The following is a 21,758-nucleotide window of genomic DNA, read 5'->3' as shown; positions in this document are numbered from 1 at the left end:
GAGCTACACACCCCAAGACGTCTCTTGCATCCGGTTTGAACGCAGAATTTGTGGGGGCGTTCATTGCCAAGAGTCAACTCTCATCACTCATGGGAGCAGAAAATGAAGGAGATCATATTTTATGCCCAGTGCTTTGCGATGTACCTCAGACGTTCTAAAACACAACACAAGTCCAGAAAACACCTTTTTATACCGGTTTCTCCTACTTCGCAGACAAGAGGTTAACTGTAATGGCATCTCCCTATGGCTTTGAGCAGTCATTCTCCAGGCATACGAAGCAGCGGGTTTGAACCACTCCAAAGCCAACAACCCTTATGAGATCTCCTTAGCAGCTGCTCCTTCAAGTCTACTATGGAATTGTGTTTTGGCCCTCCGATACCATCTTTGCCAGCCATTTTGGCCTTAGAGGATGTTGCTGGCATTCATAGTTTTGGTCCCTTGGTAGTGGCTCAACAGGTCACTAACCACCGGTATCATTGATTCTCTCAGACCCACAAGTTGGCCCATCGACCCTCTGGATTTTGACACCCCTGATTAAAGGGCTCACATGCCTTTTCTATCACTGTTCCTTTACATGGGTTTCCCATTGTCTTCACACTCTCGTTTTCCTTTTGACAGGAATGGTCATTGTTTCCGGTCATCGCTCAAGATACTGTAATGGTTATTTGGACCTCTGTTGTTGCTTTCGCAGTGTGGCCACGAGTTTCTCTCAACAACACAAGCATCTGAATAACGTTCCTCACGGCGTCGCCAGACTCTCTCACTGCCATCTGCTGTTGAGATACAGTAACGGCTCTCGTCTGAGAAGAGGACTCTTCTCCACTGCTGGTGGCACCAATCCTGGTGCTGTGTTACCTACTGAAAACGGTCCCGGCAAAGACGTGGTGTCAGAATGGGTCCTCGGTGTGGCCTGTGACGGTGGAGGTGTCTGCTAGTCAATCATTGACGCACGATGTCCGCACTAATGTGTTGCTGGTGTGTCCCCATGGTCTGTCGAGCAGTTTCCGCAGCAGTAACAAAGCCATCTTGAAGACGTCGGGTGGTGACCCTTGGTCTTCCACTGCGTGTTCCGTCATCTGTGGTGTTGGTGGTCTGGTACCGAGATTGTATATGGTCCTTACGTGGACTTGAAATGCATTGGCTACTTGCCGGGCGGTTTGTCCAGCTTGCAATCGTCCAAGGGCTAGGTGTCGCTGATTTCTTGTCAGTCTTGGGATGTGGTTGCAATTCAATAAAGAATGAATGTTATCAAATCTGGATGGATTTTTATAGGGCAAGAAACTGGGGGAACGCATGTGCATTTCAATTTGCATGGAACTGTCAAAAAACAGCAGTAAATGCATTCAGTATACAAATGGGAAAAAAATAATTAGATTTTACTAATTTTGTCAGTTCACTGTATGGCACATGCAAAGTAGTCCTTTCATTAAGAAGGCACTGACAGGTCAGTGTGCACAGAACCTGTAGAACACTGTGCTTACTTTCAGATGATTAGTGATCTCAACACCTTCCTAAACAAGGCTGTGCCAGACACAAGGCTTACTATCAAGAAATACCTGGATGCGAAGTTTGAATACCTGGTGAGTTATGTACACAAGCAGCCTTGTTTTGTGAGCTACTAACTGTCCCATTGTGTTTTCCTAATAGATCCCCCATGCAGATCTGCATCGCACTTAATATGTTTCAGCAAAGTGTATGAGTCGAGATCTCACAAAGATGATTGAAACTGAGAAAAGGTGTGCTTTTCCATCGTGGTTTCCCATGCAATGCGCCAGTGCACAGATGAGTCATGCCATGGTTACAATCCTCGAGCGTGGCTCTAGCTGAAATCCTTTTCAAATCCATGATTACATCTTACTCCCAGCAGCTGTGGAGAAGTTTGGGGGCTTCTAAGAAATTGGGATAAAATCCCTCCAACACTGTTGGCAAAAGTCTTTGTTGAAAAAAGTATAATATTAAGTTTTTAGGTCAAGTTCTTCTGTGTGAGGCTAAAAGCTTATCAATATCGATCAAGCCTGTATATTTACTCTTTATGTCCTATGATGGCATTCAACTTTATGAATGGCTCAAGCCTTTTTGTAATTGTTTTATTTTTAACAAGGACTCAGTGCTAAGTTTGTGTGTGTGTGTTTCAGTCCTACTGCCTGAAGGTGAAGGAGATGGACGATGAGGAGTACAGTTATGCTGCCCTGCAAGAGCCTCTCTACCGAGTAGAGACTGGCAACTATGAGTACAGGTCAGTTACCACACTCCACCAACTGTCAATACGATCACTTACATATGTTCTACCCACTCTATCCACACTCGGCCCATTTCTTACCTTCATTCTACATTCACTCGACTCATGCTCTTGCCAGTCATGTCAAAACTCAATGTCATCCTCAAGGTCATTGCCTGAAGAAACTTCTTTTAGACGATTACTCATGAAGCATTTGGTATATAGGAATAAACCTTGGTGACAGGGCACAACAGCATTGTGTCTTTATTGGACATAAGAGGCTTCGGAGGTGATACACTATTATCATCTTAACTCGGTATGGATAGTTGACAGTGAAGAGGACTTAAAGTGTGATGACACCCAAAATCCAGTATTTCTGTCAATGATGTAATAGAGATAGTAGTGTTTGAATTATTATCCCGCAGCATATATTGCGGGGGGGGGGGATATAGTCTTCATCAGGTCTGTCTGTCCATACATCCATTTGTATTTTATTTCCGGAGCATACGAGGGCTGGCTGAAAAGTTCTAAGCCTAAGTGGGATCTCTCAATCGGATTGAAACAAACTTTTGCCACCAACAAGTATAATCATTTAATGAATCATAGACATAAGAACTGCAACTGTAGTGTTATTATTGTCTTTGTACCAGACCATCTTGTGAACCTAACCATTGAAATCACCAGAAATGGACAAAACTTGCTATAGGGCAGTCATCAAGTACCTGCAACTGAAAGGCTTAACTCCAACACAGATACATGCTGACATGGTCTCCACTTTAGGGGATGATGCCCCTTCCTTTTCCACTGTAAAGAAGTGGGCTGCGGAATTCAAGCGTGGCAGAGAGAGCCTTGACGATGACCCGCGTCAAGGAAGGCCTTCAACAGCAACCATTCCGGAAACATTTACCCGGGTGTATGACATTGTGATGGCTGATCGACGATTGACCACTCAACATATTGCCAGTGTTGTGGGCATCTCTCATGAGAGGGTTGAGCACATTATCACCAACAAGTTGGGAATGACAAAGGTTTCTGCAAGATTGGTGCCAAAGCTCTTGGCAGCGGATCAGAAATGTGTCCGATTCCTGACATCCCGTGACAATTTATGCTGTTTTGAAGCAGATCCCGATGATTTTTTGGCCCGATTTGTAACCATGGATGAGACTTGGATTCATCACTTTCAACCAGAAACCAAAATTCAGTCTAAACAATGGAAGCATCCGGAATCACCAGCCCCCCCAAAAAAGTCAAGTCGGTTCCTTCTGCTGGAAAGGTGATGGCTTCAGTCTTTTGGGATTCCAAGGGTATTCTGCTGATTGACCATCTTGAAAAAGGCCAGACTATCAATGGAAGATATTATACTGACCTACTGAGATAGTTGCGTGAAGCTATCAAAGCTAAGCAACGGGGAATGCTCACTAAAGGAGTCCTGTTCCACCAAGACAATGCTCCTGTTCACAAATCGATGGTTGCTATGTCAGCGATCCATGATTGTGGCTTCGAACTCATTGACCATCCCCCTTATTCACCCGATTTGGCCCCGTCAGACTTCCACCTGTTTCCCAAAATGAAAAAGGAACTAGCCAGTCGGCATTTTCCTAGTAATGATGACGTCATTTCCGCTGTCAATGACTTTTTTTAGGGTGGCTGAAGACAATATCTTCTTGACCGGCATCCAGGCCTTGCCGCATCGCTGGCAAAAGTGTGTAAACCTGGAAGGGGACTATGTGGAGAAATAAATGAAAACCATCGACTTGGTATGGGTCTTTCACAGTAAGGCTTAGAACTTTTCAGCCAGCCCTCATAACTCCCATCTTGGTACATGTATTAATCAGGGGCTGAAGTGGTGCCTTTTGCCATTGTGGGGGCTGGGGAATTTGTCATCTTCTGATGAGTCTTGTTTACAATGATAACTATAGTTTGATTTCTTTTTTTTTTGTAGACTGTTTCATGCATTTGTGTTGTTTGAATATCTATGTATGACTGGTTATCTTTTGATCTCAGAAGTAGGTCATGGTGATCTACTTTCAATGACGAGAATGTGCACTTCCATTTGTAATACCATGTCATGCTCTCAGGGATCCCATATTGTGTAATTTTTTAACTTATCCTGCATTACTCCGTATTGCATTTACTGCTGTCTTTGACAGAGAGACGAACTGTGTGAGATCCAGCTGCTGAAGAAAGTTGTCCCAACCAGCTCAGGAGGCAGCGCCCTCTCACAGTCGGCACGTGACCCGGAAGTCATGACGTCACACCAAAACACATAACTGCTTTGTCACCTCCACGGACGGACGTACTTTGTATCCCTTGTGGAAATTAAAGCTTATTGTTTGTTTTTTATATTTTGCGTGTTTCTACATTCATTATATGCTGCTACATTGTTACCTGTTATGGGCCGTGACCTTAGGGTCTTCCCATTCGTAAATTGTAACGTTTATCGCTCGTTTGTGGCTCACGTCACAGTTATTTACGGGCGCAATGTTGTTCCCGCCATTTTGTTTTCTTTCCCGCCATTTTGGCCATTCACCAATGGCCATGTAATTTCGTGTTCTGCGTTTTGAATTCTCTCTTTGGCTTGGGTAATACATTACATTTATGTATGTTGTTTTGGTGTGCTTAAAGCCTTGACTTTTCGCTACCTTTCAGCGTAATTGTTTCTTCTCATTAACTTCAATATAATACAAAGTTTTTGAGTTACATTATGATTTCTGTGGTTTTGCCACATGGTTACTTGTTTGCTTAAGGCTATGCCTTTTCGCTACCTTTTAGCTTAATTGTTTATCTCATAAACTTCAATAAAATATACTGTTTTTGAGTTACTTTATGCTTCCCATACTTTGTGATTTGGCCACATGGTTATGTGTTTGCTTAAAGCTATGCCTTTTCGCTACCTTTTAGCGTCATTGTTTGATCTCATAAACTTCATTGAAATACAAAGTTTCTGAATCACATTATGCTTCCCGCACTTTGTGGCTTTGCCACATAGTTATGTTTTGCTTAAATTCCAGATTTTCTCCCTCGCTGCACTTGTTGCCGCGGGAACAAATCTGGTCGGGGCCGCCCCTTTCTGCCGTGATTGTACGACGCCCTGTACTTTCACAAGGCAGTGCCGATGTTGCAGTCATTCGTCGCTGTGATCCTTCAGCTCATGCGAGTATCCAGGACACACCTCGCTCAACGTGCTCGTCCACCCCCATCTACGTTGACGGCAGCAGCGCTCAGCGGAGCTTCGCAGTGCTCCCAACACCACCGGCGGCTCCAGCGCACCCAACGTAGAGTCTGCCTCCCATGGCACGACATACGACCGTTCACCGTCTCCAACACCACCACATCAACACTGATGTCTCCGACGCTCCCAGCACCTCCGATGTCGCGGCGCTCCCGGTGCTCCCGGCCCCCCCAGCCCCCCCTGGCGCCTCCGATGTCTCGGCGCCTCTGATGTCCCGGCGCTCCCCGGCTCCCTCTGATGTCCCGGCGCTCCCGTTGCTCTGATGTCTCGGCGCTCCCGGTGCCTCCGCATCCTCTGATGTCTCGGCGCCTCTGATGTCCCGGCGCTCCCGGCGCCTCGGATGTCTCGGCGCCTCCGCATCCTCTGATGTCTCGGCGCCTCCGCATCCTCTGATGTCTTCGGCGCTCCCGGCCCCCCCAGCCCCCCCTGGCGCCTCCGATGTCTCGGCGCCTCTGATGTCTCGGCGCTCCCTGCGCTCCCTGCGCTCCCCGCGCTCCCTCTGATGTCCCGGCACTCCCGGCGCCTCTGATGTCTCGGCGCTCCCGGCGCCTCCGCATCCTCTGATGTCTCGGCGCCTCTGATATCTTGGCGCCTCCGCATCCTCTGATGTCTTCGGCGCTCTCGGAGCCTCTGATGCCTCCGGCGCTCCCAGCCCCCCCAGCCCCCCCTGGCACCTCCGATGTCTCGGCCCTCCCGGCGCCCTCGGCGCCTCTGATGTCCCGGCGCTCCCCGCGCTCCCTCTGATGTCCTGGCGTTCCTGGCGCCTCTGATGTCTTGGCGCTCCCGGTGCCTCCGCATCCTCTGATGTCTCTGCATCCTCTGATGTCTCCGCATCCTCTGATGTCTCCGCATCCTCTGATGTCTCGGCGCCTCCGCATCCTCTGATGTCTTAGGCGCTCCCGGCGCATCTGAGGTCTGCGGCGCCTCTGAGGTCTCTGATCTCAAGATCTTCGACGCCTCTAATGTCTCTGGCGCCTCTGACAACTCCTACTCCAGAGTTACAGCGCTCCCGGCGCCTCCAGAGTTCTGGCGCCTATGATATATCCGGCGCCCTAGATGACCTCCGGCGCCCAGATCAACAAGCTTTATCAAGCTCAGATCAACGAGCCGGGTATCCGATCTACTTCGGCTTAAGGTGCACCATCGGCAATCGCCTCCCCGGCGCCACTGCCCTCTTCTTCTCTTGCTGCCGTCTCATCGTCACACGGAGAAGCATGGTGAAACAACTGTCGCCGCTCCTGTCGCTACTCTCCCGTCGGTCTTCGGGATCGGGACTATCGTTCTACTTCCTGGGTGGAATCTTTTCAACCAATAGACAGTTGGTTTGATTCAACTTTCCCACTGAGACGTTATCCATAATCCCGTCGTTTAAAGCGCTATGATTCCGGAGAGATGACCTGCGGGTTTCCATCGAAACAGAGCGTCATGTGAACAGCGTCTGTATCAGATTCGACGACGACATCCACTTATAAAGAGTTTACTTCGTCGACTCGCCGACACCAACGCTGTTCTACCCTACCCTAGCGCCAGTGTTCCTGAAAGAGAATCTTCCTCAGCGCTCCCTGAGTTTTCCACGACGCCCTTTGGGTGCACCACTTGTTCGTCTCTCACACAGTTCATTGAGGATTGTCTGTGTGTGGAGTTTGCACCTCAGTTCAGACTCCAATGCGGCTTTCTCGGCTACTGCGCAGAGTGATTTACATGTCACGTGTCAAGTACTCGGACTGTCAACAACTCCGACCGGAATTAGGTCAATTTACCATGGCAAGGGGTGCCATGTATTTCTACAGATTGGTTTCCATGTCTACCTGTACGCTTGGTGCAACCACTCAACCAGGCGCCTGTCGCAGTCCATCCATGCATGGATGTTGGAAACAATAGGCCTCCTCTACCAACACGGCTTTCACGAGGAACCTTGTTTCATCAACCCTTCACTATAAGAACGATAGCGCCTATAGGCGTTCAAGGGATCGAAAAGATCGCCTTCCTTCGTCCGGTTTGATCTTTTCGACTACGACACCTTCCTATCTTCCGCCTTGACTACCGGACACAGTGTCAATTTGATACTTAAAGACCCTCGGCCGTCCCACTGACCCCTGTCCTCCATCGTCACCTCGATATAAGAACAGGAGTACTTATACGCCGCTTCAGGGATGAAAACGATCTCATTACTTCGTGCAATGGACATATTGCCTCGACTTCCTACTACCCGGTTACGTCGATGCCCCGGCGGTCGATTGTGAAGCTGGTTTACTTCGTCTACTTGAGGTTGGTTCGCAGGCGATCACACCTTTTTCCGAATCGCACCGACGGTACGCAATCGCAGACCCCTGTTGCTGACTACCTCCCCTGCCACCTTGTCAGTGGCTAGTGGCCCACACCAGCCCACATTGTGACCACCTGTGATCCAGAGATCAACACCATTGGCACAGCAACAGCCTCGAGATAAAGGCTTATCCGGGACGTCACTTGCTGACAGTGCATTCTCGGTCACGCCCTGTTGATCGTGTCCACTGACGACGTCACCGTAGTGTGGTGTTTGCGGACCCAGAGTACTCGCCCCTCTCCCGGCGCTACAAACTCGACCGGTGCCCCCGAGAATCACCATCTCCGGCGTTCCAGGCGCCTCAAGATCTCCGACACCTCACGATCTCCAGCGCCTCTGGCCAGACTATGTCATACGGTCGACACCCAAACCCTAGATCTGTTTGCCTCATATCTGAATGTTGCCAGCTGTCGTCTTCCATTCCACCTGTGCCGGATACGACCGCTGTGGCAGTCGAAGCCTTCAGTCGTTCCTGAGAAGGACTACGCGCGTACGCTTTTCCGACTCCGGTTCTCCCTCCCACGGTTCTTCAGAGATCCAGGCCACTCGACCCCTGCCATTGACTTTGGTCTCGCCTTATTGGCCAGCCAGAAGTTGGGTAATTGACCTCCGAAACATAGCCAGAGACAACCCCTGGAACTTCCGGTGTGGTCCAACCTTCTGCTCCATCCACACGGTCTGTTGCCACACCCTAATACCCGCATGTTATCGTATGCACGCCTGACACAACTGCAGAAAACCAAGGGCTATTCGGCTAGAGCGACCAAGGCTATTGCTTCAGCCCACCGTCCATCTTCAGGGGGACTGTATGCTGATAAATGATGCTCGTTCCAGGCATTTTGTTCTGACGAACACCAGGATCCGATGACAGCGTCACCGCAGATCCTGGATCAGTTCCTTCTGTACTTGCGTAGCACCCGTCGGTTGAAGGGCTTACCACCCCCACGTACCTGGTCACCATCTACTCCGTTCTGGCCATCCCGGACGATCGGAGAAAGACGAAAATTCCCGACCTACGGGCCTGGCTGCGCTCGTTCAGTCTTGAAGACCTGAAGGCCAAGTTCAGACCGCCTGCGTTGGATCTGAATGTGGTTTTCAACGCCCTTCGAACCACTCCCCTCGTCTTCCTTCTACGACCTTAAGTAGAAGACGGGTGTTTCTACTGGTTTTGACTACTGCCCCTCGAGTCCATGTACAGCACGCCCTCGACGTCCGTGCCCGGTTCGAATGCGGTACCCAGGGCGCCGTTCATCATGGACCGTACTGGGACGTCAGCGTAAAGACTCAACTTCCAGGACAGCCTGATAGATCATTCTTTGTCCCCTCCCCCCTCGTCCATTGAGGGTGCAGAGGATGAGGAAGAGCGTCATTATGCCCAGTAAGGGCACTGAAGGTTATTCTACGACGATCTAAAGACTGCCGCAAGTCTAGGAAACACCTTTTTCTGCCGGTCTCCCCTTCGTCGCAGTCGTTGGTCAGCCGGAATACTTTTCCCTGTGGCTCCGGGCGGTCATCCTTAAAGCTGATGAAGCCGCCGGATTGGACCCTCCCCCAAAAGGCTATCACCTGAAATAAAACGAGATCAGGGCGATCGTATTTGCACTGGTTCTTCACGGTATACTGTTCCATCCAGTTGTTCAGGGAAGCCTGTTCGTGGCGATCGGACACCGCCTTCACCAACCACTACTTCCAGGATGTAGCCTTGAAAGTTGTCGCCGGCGTTCACAGTTTTGGTCCCTGGTTGTAGCCCAACAGGTCATCTATCTCCGACGCCACTGATTCTCCCATACCCTGAGCGGGGCCCGTCGACCTCTCTGGTGTTTATCACCCCAGACGAGACGGCTCTCTTGCGTTCCGCATTCGCTCTTAGGTCAGTTTTAGTTTTGGGTTACCCGACTCATTCTATTGCTGTCACCTATCCGGGTTTTACTTTTTGCATCAACTCTCGTTTCCTGACGACTGGAATGGTAGTAGATGTGGACACCTGCGCGACGCCAACGCCGCTGCTTCTCTGATACCTGAGCGGTGCCCGTCGACCTCACCGGTGTTCCTTGCCTCCAGCCTAGAGGGCTCTCCTGCGTTTCGCATTCGCTCTTGGGATTGGTCGTAGATTTTGCCGCCAACGCCGCTGATTCTTCGATTCCCCGAGCTGGGCCCGTCGAACTCTCTGGTGTTTATCGCCTCAGGGCTCTGAGGGCTCTACTGCGTTTCGCTCTCGCTCTTCGGTAAGTTCTATATTTTCGCTACACGCCTCATTGTATTTCAGTTACCTATTCGGGCATTTCGTTTTTGCATCGACTCTTGTTTCCTGAAGACAGGAATGGTCGTAGATGTTCCGGTCATCACTTGTATGCGGTGCGGATTCATCGGACCTTGACGAGGGTTTATTATGGTTCACATCTGCAGGTATGCCCACCGGCCATGCCGTCTGATAAAGATGCAATACGGAGTAATGCAGGATAAGTTAAAAAATTTAGTAAAATCTAAATATTTTTTAAATTTGTATACTTATCCTGCATTACGAAGTCTAAGTGTCCTCCCTTTCGCTACGCTACCTCCCCACGAAGTTTCAGATGTTATGTTTAAAGCAGTTATGTGTTTTGGTGTGACGTCATGACTTCCGGGTCACGTGCCGACTGTGAGAGGGCGCTGCCTCCTGAGCTGGTTGGGACAACTTTCTTCAGCAGCTGGATCTCACACAGTTCGTCTCTCTGTCAAACACAGCAGTAAAAGCAATACGGAGTAATGCAGGATAAGTATACAAATGTAAAAAATATTTAGATTTGACTAATATCTTGTTTATACACCAGGGAAATCATTTTGGCTCATTGATATGTCCTGTCAAAGATAAAGGTCATCCTCTAGTTCATAGCTTGAAAGAAAACAGTTTACGCAAGAAGGATTTACTGTAGATCAATGAAAGTTTGAATACTTATGCAAGACAGGTAATGACAACTTAAAGATTTACTTTTAATGAGATGCATATGCTATTTTTATTTTTTTGTTACATTGACCAACCCTATGGGGATTCCAGGTTGGAATATGTGACCCCAGCAACCTATTCCTGTCATTAGAGAAGAACACATGGCTTAGATGGTCAGACTGGGTGTCTTGGTTAATTGGTCTTCCTATCCCAAATGCATGAAACGATGCTCATGATGTCCAGACCATTATCTACAGCCTGCTGCCATTGCTTAGTGCGGCGTTAAACAACGAAACCAACACAAATTCCACCAAGGGACATCATATTTGGGTTATATGCTGAATAGCCTTTTGGAATGGTCTTGAAATATTTCTCACAGATATTGAAAGTCACAAATTCACTCTCAAGGTCATACACTAAAAATTTATTTTGTTCATGTAAAGTCACTGTAATGGGATGAAACTGTCCATGCATCATCCTTGCGGTGGGGCATTGAATAGGTAAGCTTTTGAGGGCCCTTCATTTAAGGTCAAGGTCACTGGAATGGTAATTCAAAAGGTAGTTATGCATCTTTTGCGTACTGAAGCAACCCTCTGTGTTTGTAGGAGATGCTAGTGAGAGCAAGCACCGATGTTTTAAACTGGAGATAACAAGGCATGGCTGAAATTGAGAGTCAAGGTCATTAAGCAAAAAGTGCATGAAACATTTTTATTATTGTAGCTTAAGAGGTCTTGCATTACATATACATATTTCTAAACCAGGGAGTGATGTTGTTGATCTGGAAGTTTTTTTTTATTTTGTTGTTAAGGTAGCGAGAGGCGTAGGACTTTCAAAATTGTACTGCATGGGGAAAAGGTGAGGACAGGGCTGCTTCAGTTTTGTCATGTGATACAAACACTATACTGGTTACAAGAAAGCACTTTCAACAACCAAAATTCATATCATACCAGTGATTACACTGTCATGTTTATATTTTATGTATGTTGACAATACTTATTAAGTTGTGATTGTGTTGTAGGCTTGTATTACGATGTCGCCAGGAGGCTCGTACCAGGTTTGCCAAGATGAGGTCCGATGTCCTTGTCAAAATGGAGTTACTGGATCAGAAACATGGTGAGATGTACAAGTCTTTTGAAGCAAATACATGTACTACACGGTGAAACAAACATGTACATGACAACTGTAGCAGATCCTCCACAGTGAATCAAACATGTACATGACAACTGTAGCAGATCCTCCACAGTGAAACAAACATGCACATGACAAACATTACACGACAACTGTAGCAGATCCTCCACAGTGACACAAACATTCACATGACAAACATTACACAACAACTGTAGCATATCCTCCACAGTAAAACAAACATGCACATGTCAAACATTACACAAGAACTGTAGCATATCCTTCACAATGAAACAAACATGCACATGACAAACATTACACGACAACTGTAGCAGATCCTCCACAGTGAAACCAACATGTACATGACAAACATTACACGACAACTGTAGCAGATCCTTCACTATGAAACAAACATGCACATGACAACTGTAGCAGATCCTCCACAGTGAAACAAACATGTACATGACAAACATAACACGACAACTGTAGCAGATCCTTCACTATGAAACAAACATGCACATGACAAACATTACGCAACAACTGTAGCAGATCCTTCACTATGAAACAAACTTTACATGACAACTGTAGCAGATCCTCCACAATGAAACAAACATGCACATGCCAAACATTACACGACAACTGTAGCAGATCCTTCACTATGAAACAAACATGCACATGTCAAACATTACGCGACAACTGTAGCAGATCCTCCACAATGAAACAAACATGCACATGTCAAACATTACGCGACAACTGTAGCAGATCCTTCACTATGAAACAAACATGCACATGACAAACATTACGCGACAACTGTAGCAGATCCTTCACTATGAAACAAACATGCACATGCCAAACATTACACGACAACTGTAGCAGATCCTCCACAGTGAAACATGTACATGTCAAACATTACATGACAACTGTAGCAGATCCATCACAGTAATACAAACATGCACATGACAAACATTACACGACAACTGTAGCAGATCCTCCACAGTGAAACAAACATGCACATGTTAAACATTACACGACAACTGTAGCATATCCTCCACAGTGAATCAAACATGTACATGTCAAACATTACACAAGAACTGTAGCATATCCTTCACAATGAAACAAACATGCACATGACAAACATTACACGACAACTGTAGCAGATCCTCCACAGTGAAACCAACATGTACATGACAAACATTACACGACAACTGTAGCAGATCCTTCACTATGAAACAAACATGCACATGACAACTGTAGCAGATCCTCCACAGTGAAACAAACATGTACATGACAAACATAACACGACAACTGTAGCAGATCCTTCACTATGAAACAAACATGCACATGACAAACATTACGCAACAACTGTAGCAGATCCTTCACTATGAAACAAACTTTACATGACAACTGTAGCAGATCCTCCACAATGAAACAAACATGCACATGCCAAACATTACACGACAACTGTAGCAGATCCTTCACTATGAAACAAACATGCACATGTCAAACATTACGCGACAACTGTAGCAGATCCTCCACAATGAAACAAACATGCACATGTCAAACATTACGCGACAACTGTAGCAGATCCTTCACTATGAAACAAACATGCACATGACAAACATTACGCGACAACTGTAGCAGATCCTTCACTATGAAACAAACATGCACATGCCAAACATTACACGACAACTGTAGCAGATCCTCCACAGTGAAACATGTACATGTCAAACATTACATGACAACTGTAGCAGATCCATCACAGTAATACAAACATGCACATGACAAACATTACACGACAACTGTAGCAGATCCTCCACAGTGAAACAAACATGCACATGTTAAACATTACACGACAACTGTAGCAGATCCTCCACAGTGAAACAAACATGTACATGACAAACATTACGCGACAACTGTAGCAGATCCTCCACAGTGAAACAAACATTACACGACAACTGTAGCAGATCCTCAACAGTGAAACATGCACATGTCAAACACTACAAGACATCTGTAGCAGATACATCACAGTGAAACAAACATGCACATTACAAACATTACGTGACAACTGTAGCAGATCCCCAAGAGGGAAACAAACATGCACATGTCAAACATTACACGACAACTGTAGCAGATCCTCCACAGTGAAACAAACATGTACATGACAAACATTACGCGACAACTGTAGCAGATCCTCCACAGTGAAACAAACATGCACATGACAAACATTACACGACAACTGTAGCAGATCCTCCACAATGAAACAAACATGCACATGACAAACATTACACGACAACTGTAGCAGATCCTCCACAGTGAAACAAACATGTACATGACAAACATTACACGACAACTGTAACAGATCCTCCACAGTGAAACAAACATGCACATGACAAACATTACACAACAACTGTAGCAGATCCTTCACAGTGAAACAGACATGTACATGACAAACATTACATGACAACTGTAACAGATCCTCCACAGTGAAACAAACATGTACATGACAAACATTACACGACAACTGTAACAGATCCTCCACAGTGAAACAAACATGCACATGACAAACATTACACAACAACTGTAGCAGATCCTTTACAGTGAAACAAACATGTACATGACAAACATTACATGACAACTGTAACAGATCCTCCACAGTGAAACAAACATGTACATGACAAACATTACACGACAACTATAGCAGATCCATCACAGTGAAACAAACATGTACATGACAAACATTACACGACCTGCGACCTAAAGTTGAGAAGATTTTATTGCAGATGATGGAGTGTGCAGGATAGCGCAACCCCTCTTATATTGACACAATAACGCCCTACTCTTCCTTGGCTGAGCTACACTTTGCAAGTTGTCAACCAGGCCATTGAGATATTCAAGAGGCTTAACAGTGAAGACAGGCTACCACATTCCCCGATGAAACAGTGTATTTACAAAATTGTCCTGTGCCAGATCATCTGATCATCAATGAAGATTACTTCAAGTTAGTTAGGAAGCTCAACACAATGGGCCCACTTCATGGGCACTTTTAGGTGAAATGGGTAGTCAGGCCAGTGTTACATTACCTATAAGCTTGCCAAGGGCAATGCACATTGGACGGATTGACTCATGAGAGTAATCACGTAATGTAACAGGGATGTAGAGCCATATCGTGCCATGAATAGATCGTATGCCACTGGCAGCACATCTTCCTGAGGCAAGGGTGGTGGGACAATACACAGATGCATCGTGGATTGCGATGTTTCACTTCCCGATACAAGTATCGATCACAGTTACACACTAAGTAAAAAGTATTGATTCTTATGTTAAATGTCTTCTTGTTACACCAAACTCTAATTAGTAGTGAAAAAGTAAATATTTTCATCCATTGCGCCATACCTGACACTGCCAACTGTAAATTGTCAGTGTGCCAGGTATTTGAATATCCTGTCTATGAAAAATGTTGGTTACGCACTACAGGTACAAGCACATACAAGTATCGTGATATGTATCGGATCGTGAGCAAGGTATCACAATATGTATCGGATCGCACAGTTGGCCCTAGTGTTAACTGACTATAAACGTTGACCTTTTCGCCACACATTACAAGAACCAGCTTCAGACGTTTGTATCCCTGGCTTGGGATCAGGACTCACTTGCCATTGCGTGGAATGGTCTACACGCGTAAGTGTTTCCACCTCTAGCGCTCCTTCCCTGTGTTCTCCAAAAAATGGCCTCCACAGGGAACATCTCCATTCTTTTGGTTGAGCCTTACTTACCAAGATGGAGAGCCAGACTTAAACTCCTGTGTTTCCCGATCTGCTCAGAAATCAACACTCATCAACCACACCCATGCTCAGAGGCGTGGGATCAACACATGTGGTCCATTTGCAGAACGCATTGACGGCTAGGGGTTTCTCTAAGGCGGCTTATTCTATTCTTCAGACTAAGCGCCCTTCTGCTGCCTTCTTGTATGATCAGAAATGGTTATCCTTCGAGGTTTATTGTCATCAACGGGATATTGATCCTACTTTGGCTTATACTCCATTCATAGCTGATTTCTTTGTCTTTTTACGTGAGATCAAACATTTGTCTGGCGGTACCATTGCCATCACCACTGCTTCTGAACTAGCCGCCATCCTGCGAGGTTACTGTAAGGCTGATCAGCAATAAAATTTCGACCTCCAGCCTGGGACTTGGGACTGGTTTATGTCACCTTCTCATTTCTCTCTCGGAACCATACTGATGGGGAATTGGTGCCTCTTGCGCAGAAAACTGCCTTTCTTCGATCCTTAGCCACTGTGGCAAGTGTCAGTGAACTCCAAACTCTCGACATAACCCAAATCAAATTTGTGCTGAGGTACATCTTGGCTTGATGAAAAATTGCCTTGTCAGGTGAAACTAACATCATTGGGTCTAATGATACAGAGAACATCTCCCTATATTCTATTTGTGCGTGAAGGCGGTATGTTGAAGTCACTTGTCCGTCCGTAAACATCTTTTCCTCCCAACCACTGAGGAGGGCCGAGAGAATATTTCAAAGAATACCATTTTTCAGGTTTCAATCCTAGCTTCCCATCCACAATGGCTCTCCACACCAACTGCTCCGTCAGACATCGTCCAAGGTTGTTTTTGTCCTACCCACTCTACTTTCGCCAACTTCTACCTCCGAGATCTGTCTGTTGAGGATGTCAAGGGAGTGCACCAGTTGGGTTCTCTTGTCTTTGCGCAGCAACTGGTCGCCCCTCCCCATTGCCGTTGACCCTTTGGACTGGAGCGCCTGCCATTTTGGACACCCAAACCAGTATGCCTGCATGTTTGTTCTTTCTTTCTATGGAATGATTGCATTATACTCCGTACTGATTGTACTTCGTATCATGAGGGTAACTATGGTTCCCGATCTTTCGAGTACCTCCAGTTGCAACGTAATTTCAAACCCAGCCTTTCCTGTAATCAGGCATGGTGGTAATGTATTGAACACACCCATGGGTGGAAGACAAAATGGCAGAGTAGTCTAGTCCGTGCTCTGGCCCGACCACTTAATCGCAAGGGAAATGCAGTTGATTGAACCCGCCGTCCTACCATGGGATAATTGCATACTGTTGTGGAGTGATAAGTTAAAACCTATAGGAAATCAGAGTATTCCCCTTATTTGTATACCTATCCTAAAACAACAGGTCATGACTGCCCACCCATCTGTCCCCTCAATGTTGGATCCACCTGTCACCGACCTTTCTTGGAAAAAGTGATAAGTAGTGCAGGAGCATGCTGGGAGCTATTGTTTGACATGTCAGAACTTTCAGGTGAGTGACATAAACTACATGATATACCTGCAACTAAACATTGAGGTTTGTAGAAATATGAATGCATATCACACGTGGCTATAGCAATCTATTAACACAATAGCCCATCATTCTGATGTTTCCTTTCTGAGAAATGGTTCAAATGGCTCTGTTTTGTCTGTTGCAGTTCAAGACATCGTGTTCCAGCTGCAGAAGTTTGTGACAGCTATGGCCAAGTATCACAATGACTGTCACAGTGTTATGAAAGATGCTGTAGTCTTTCCCATTGAGGTGGACCTCTCACGAGGCACCTTCACATATGACATGGACAATACCTTCAATGATGGAGAGGATGATGATGGAGAGGAAGCTGTGGAGGAGGAGGGAGATGACACAGGGGCAACACGAGGTGATGCGGACACACTCAGCTTTGGGGAGACTGGGAATCTCATCTGTACTGACTAATTTCACAGCGGACATTCAGCATGTGGGCCTCCTGTCCCAGATTTCCTGACCCAACCATCAGGATTTGCAAGCTTGAAGAACTTCTCCATTCATTGTATATTTCATTTGACTCGAAGGCTGTACTGACTTGATGTAGTCACACGAAGACAGGCTTTTGCTTCTTACCCATTAAGTTGAACCCAAGTGAAGCAGTTGAGGTTAAGCTGACATGAGATGATACACCTAATAAAAGTTTCACCTAATTTATACTATTTATGACATACTTTACAAAGGTTATCAACTCAAAGTGATATTTATCTGAAGTGAATAAATCACTATGACAGTGATTTCAAAAAATAATTTGGATTGATAGTTTGTGTATGCAAACACTGTAGACCTAGTGTCCACTATATCCTGGTCACACAGCTGTTGTACAGGTGAATGGGTAGGGAATGGATTCATGTAGTTGTTGGTTTTCCCACATTTTCTTTCGCATTCCACATATGGCATTCCATGAATGATTATTTTACAGGCAGCACATAGGACATGTCGTCTGAGCATGTACACATCCTATGTATGCACCATGCGCCGTGTTGACATGTGCGTCACATTCATTGCTTTTGAGTCTTGTAAATCTGACAATTTCTCTTCAGGGGAGACTACCACAGCCATGACTCTATGATGTAGTCCTTCCCCAGAGATGGGTAAATCACATGAAGTGTAGTGAGACTCTTTTGTGTCAACAGTTAATGTGAGGTGTGGATGTCTCTGACTGGACTTAAGACTTTGCGCTGTGGTTCTTTGTTGTGTGATGCATTGAACTTTGTGCAATACGTACTCATTGTAATGTTGTTACTGTTCAAAGAAAATGAGAAATAATAAAGTGTACCAGTAAAATGATTACTGTTGTAACTCACAAACTTTACATCATAGGCATCAATCGACACAACTGGGATACAATGACATGCATCAACCAAGTCAGTGAGCTTTTCCACCTGATCCTGTTAGTCACTTCTTACACAGAACATGGGTTGCTGGAGACCAATGCATGGGACCCATCACTATAACTTGTACAGGATCATTAGGATATATAACTATGTACATAATATGAAATGTTTAATTCTTATTTATTTTATATTGCAACTTTCAAATGATGCAACGAAATACTAAAATGTAGGCACACAGATTGGTACAAAAGTTCAAAACAATAGGGCGAGGAGTGCCCTAACACAGCTAACCTTCAAAACAACACCCAAACATGTGTGCACTACCCAAGCCAAAACAAAAAGGGACAAAGGCTTATTAATCATCCAAAGCCTTCAGACAAAGAAAGTACTTGAGTGAATAGTTGTGCTAAGGAACATTGTAATTCAGCCCTGTTAGCCCTGTTAGGTGTCAATTTCCAAATTGCACAATATGTTAAACCAGAAATCTGTACGTAAAAGAACTTTGTGTGAAACCAACAAACAACCAACAAGTGGTATACAATCAACAAATTAACAAGGTTCACAAATCAACACAAATTACTGCACAGCAATTACAATGGCAGTACACAATAGAGTGGTAGTACAGTATTCAATGACAGTATATGATGGCAGTGGTCCCTATCAAAAACAAGTGGTGACAGCAAAAGTCAGTGATAATAATATATATCCGGCCAGTGGCAACTGTCAAGCTTCCAAAACGGGCCTAGGGAGGGATCTGTAAACTGATCTTCACACGAAAGCTGGTCTTGATGTAATGAAATGTGAGAGATGAGACAGGCAGACTCTTGTCCCACTATATATATGCAGTCTAACAAGCTACTGGAAATTTCTACACAGTTCCCTCACGAGTACAGGATATTCTACATCAGTCCACAGTATACCGGAAGCTTACACACCACTCAAGCATATAAATATAGCATTCTGGTATTCCCTCCCGTGATATTGCTGGAATAGTGCTAAAAGCGGCGTTAAAACCATACTCACAACGTTCCCCACGACGCCTGTAAGCACATCTACCATATGTACAGCGAAGCATAAAACGTGAGTCCTCACTAAACCAAACGTGTCTCCATCGCAGTTGTGGACAAACTGTGACCTTGACACCATTGACGTCGCAGCCGACAATGCATGTCCGTCAAAATGACACCTCGAACTGGTCGTCCAGCGCGAATACCTTCAGCGCGTTAACGGTTCCTCAATGCAGCTGCAAATCCTGGCTACAGCTGAAGATGATTCTCGAGTTGGCAGTTGGCCAATGCCGTTTTCGCGTATGGCTTGTCAGTCGGGGCATGTTTTCGCTGTTCACTTGCTGTAAGATTGTTGTGGATGGTTTATATGTTTAACGTCCGCTTCACATTTACTGTATTTCGCGGACGGGGTAGGTGGGGAATATAAAAATGAATATGTATTGAATATGAGAAAATCACCATACCCAAAAAACTGAAAGGGGAGAGGTCGTAACCTACTATAACCTACAGTATAAATCATACATCAAGTGAATTACAAGGAAAAGTACGATGTTATTGTTTAATGTGGGTTAGAAGGGGGGAGGGGAGGAATCTGCTAACACTATCCCACCCGGCCTTATTTATGATATTTAGTTGGGTTATGGGTTATAGCATATTGGGTGATGGATGATATGCAGTTAAGCTGCCTTTAAAGAAAGAAAAAGGGGGTAAGTGCCTAATCTACGTATGAAGTGGTTGGGCCGGGAGGGGAGGGGGTGCGGCGTCATCGTGTGTTGAAGAATGTGAGCGTGGTGTGTGTTGACCTTTGTTGCTGGCTGGACGAACGGCGTTATTGTTAAGTTGTAGACAGACAGACAGAAGATTTTATTTACATCTCACTCGTGGGGATACATGCATATAAAATCAAGAATTAAGACATGTATTGAACACGACCAATCGCTTAGCGATTTATGAGAGACACTTTAAAACTTAAGTAAAATATATACAACAATGCAATACATTAAAACACATATGTACACACATGAAACACTATTGATGTAAAAGCTGGCGTCTCTTTCTTAAAATATCATGGCAGGCTTTGGAAGAATAAAAGCTAAGGTCCGGGCTGGATATAACACATAATTATCCCGCAATATACCAAAGAGAGAGGCACGGCCACCGAGCCGTGGATGCCCGTGCCTATAATAAAAACAGAAGATGAGATTGGGTTAAATGGCCGAGGGTGTGCAGGTGGGTTACTAAGCTGCTAATTGTGTATACCAAAATGCTACCGTTGCCATGGCCACTAGCGTGGCCAACAGCGATTCGCAGCTAGCGCTGCTGGCCTGAGACTGCTACCGCTGTCCGGCCCCCACAGTAGCATATTTAAACGCTACTATTGCTTGGCAACTACCACGCTGCCAAAAGCAGCTCCCGCTGCTGGTCTAAGTCAGACTACCGCTGCCCGGCACCAGGTAGCCGGCCAAAGCAGATCCCACTGCCTGGCCCCATTACCGCTTGACAAGATGACTTCCGCCGCCGGGCCCATATACGTGGCAATTGTTTACCCCAACGTATGTCATTTTACGATTCCTCGGCTGAAAAGTCGGGAAAGACAAGGTTCCCACTGAGAAGCAGGTAACCCCGGAAAGGTTCCCGCTGAAAAGCAGGTAGCCTTAAGCACGAGTATTAATTTGAAAGCAAGTTGATTTGTTACTAGCAGTGTAGCCCACAAGAACCCCGCCACAAAGCACCAGAGTGCTACCCCGCACCCATGGCCACGCGATACGCGGAGATAGCATTGTTGCCCAGCTTGCCTATGTACTGAAAAGAAACACTAACCTGTGGAGATAACATCCTTACTGGCGCAAAACAAGCGCCAGGGCTTGCAATAAATTGTCCGTAAACACACACAGTCCTTTGTTACTGAGGTCGACGCCCTCCCAGGAGTACCATGTCTTGTCTGATGCCAGGATCTGGGGATGTGGCACTATTGTACCGCCGAGCTCTTTGACTCTGTTGGCCAGTCGGCGGTTGATATTCTTCCGCACCCCCTCGATCTTTAGTGGATCCCTGGCATCGTGCCCGTAGCGCCTGGGCAGAATTGAGGATACGATGATCTTGGTGTCAGGAAGCTGGAGTTGTATCCGAAGGATTGATGCCACCATGTCAAGGTAGAGTTGGCTGCCCTTGACCGAGCACAGGTCGTTGGAGCCCAGGTGAATGATGAGGGCTCTGGGGCTGCGCCGTGTCGCCTTGACCTGTGCATCTAGAATGGTGT

General features: G+C 45.9%; 1 protein-coding gene across 5 annotated transcripts in view; it reads left to right on the top strand.

The window, feature by feature from the left end:
• Positions 1–18,441, top strand: part of LOC124123056 (PRKCA-binding protein-like) — a 79,386-nt gene extending 60,945 nt beyond the window's left edge. For 4 of the 5 annotated variants that reach the window (XM_046486290.1, XM_046486291.2, XM_046486288.2 and 1 more), the window contains 4 exons: positions 1,488–1,580; positions 2,136–2,236; positions 11,718–11,812; positions 17,288–18,441. In XM_046486290.1, the coding sequence (XP_046342246.1) occupies positions 1,488–1,580; positions 2,136–2,236; positions 11,718–11,812; positions 17,288–17,565 (567 nt within the window). In that variant the 3' untranslated portion in view covers positions 17,566–18,441. The other variant, XM_048402658.1, reaches the window with a different exon arrangement.
• The last annotated feature ends 3,317 nt before the right edge of the window (positions 18,442–21,758 follow it).

This window comes from Haliotis rufescens, unplaced genomic scaffold (assembly GCF_023055435.1).
Source record: "Haliotis rufescens isolate VD_foot unplaced genomic scaffold, xgHalRufe1.0.p SCAF_28, whole genome shotgun sequence".
NCBI classification, from domain to species: domain Eukaryota; kingdom Metazoa; phylum Mollusca; class Gastropoda; order Lepetellida; family Haliotidae; genus Haliotis; species Haliotis rufescens.
This window is presented reverse-complemented; position numbering and strand designations above follow the sequence as displayed.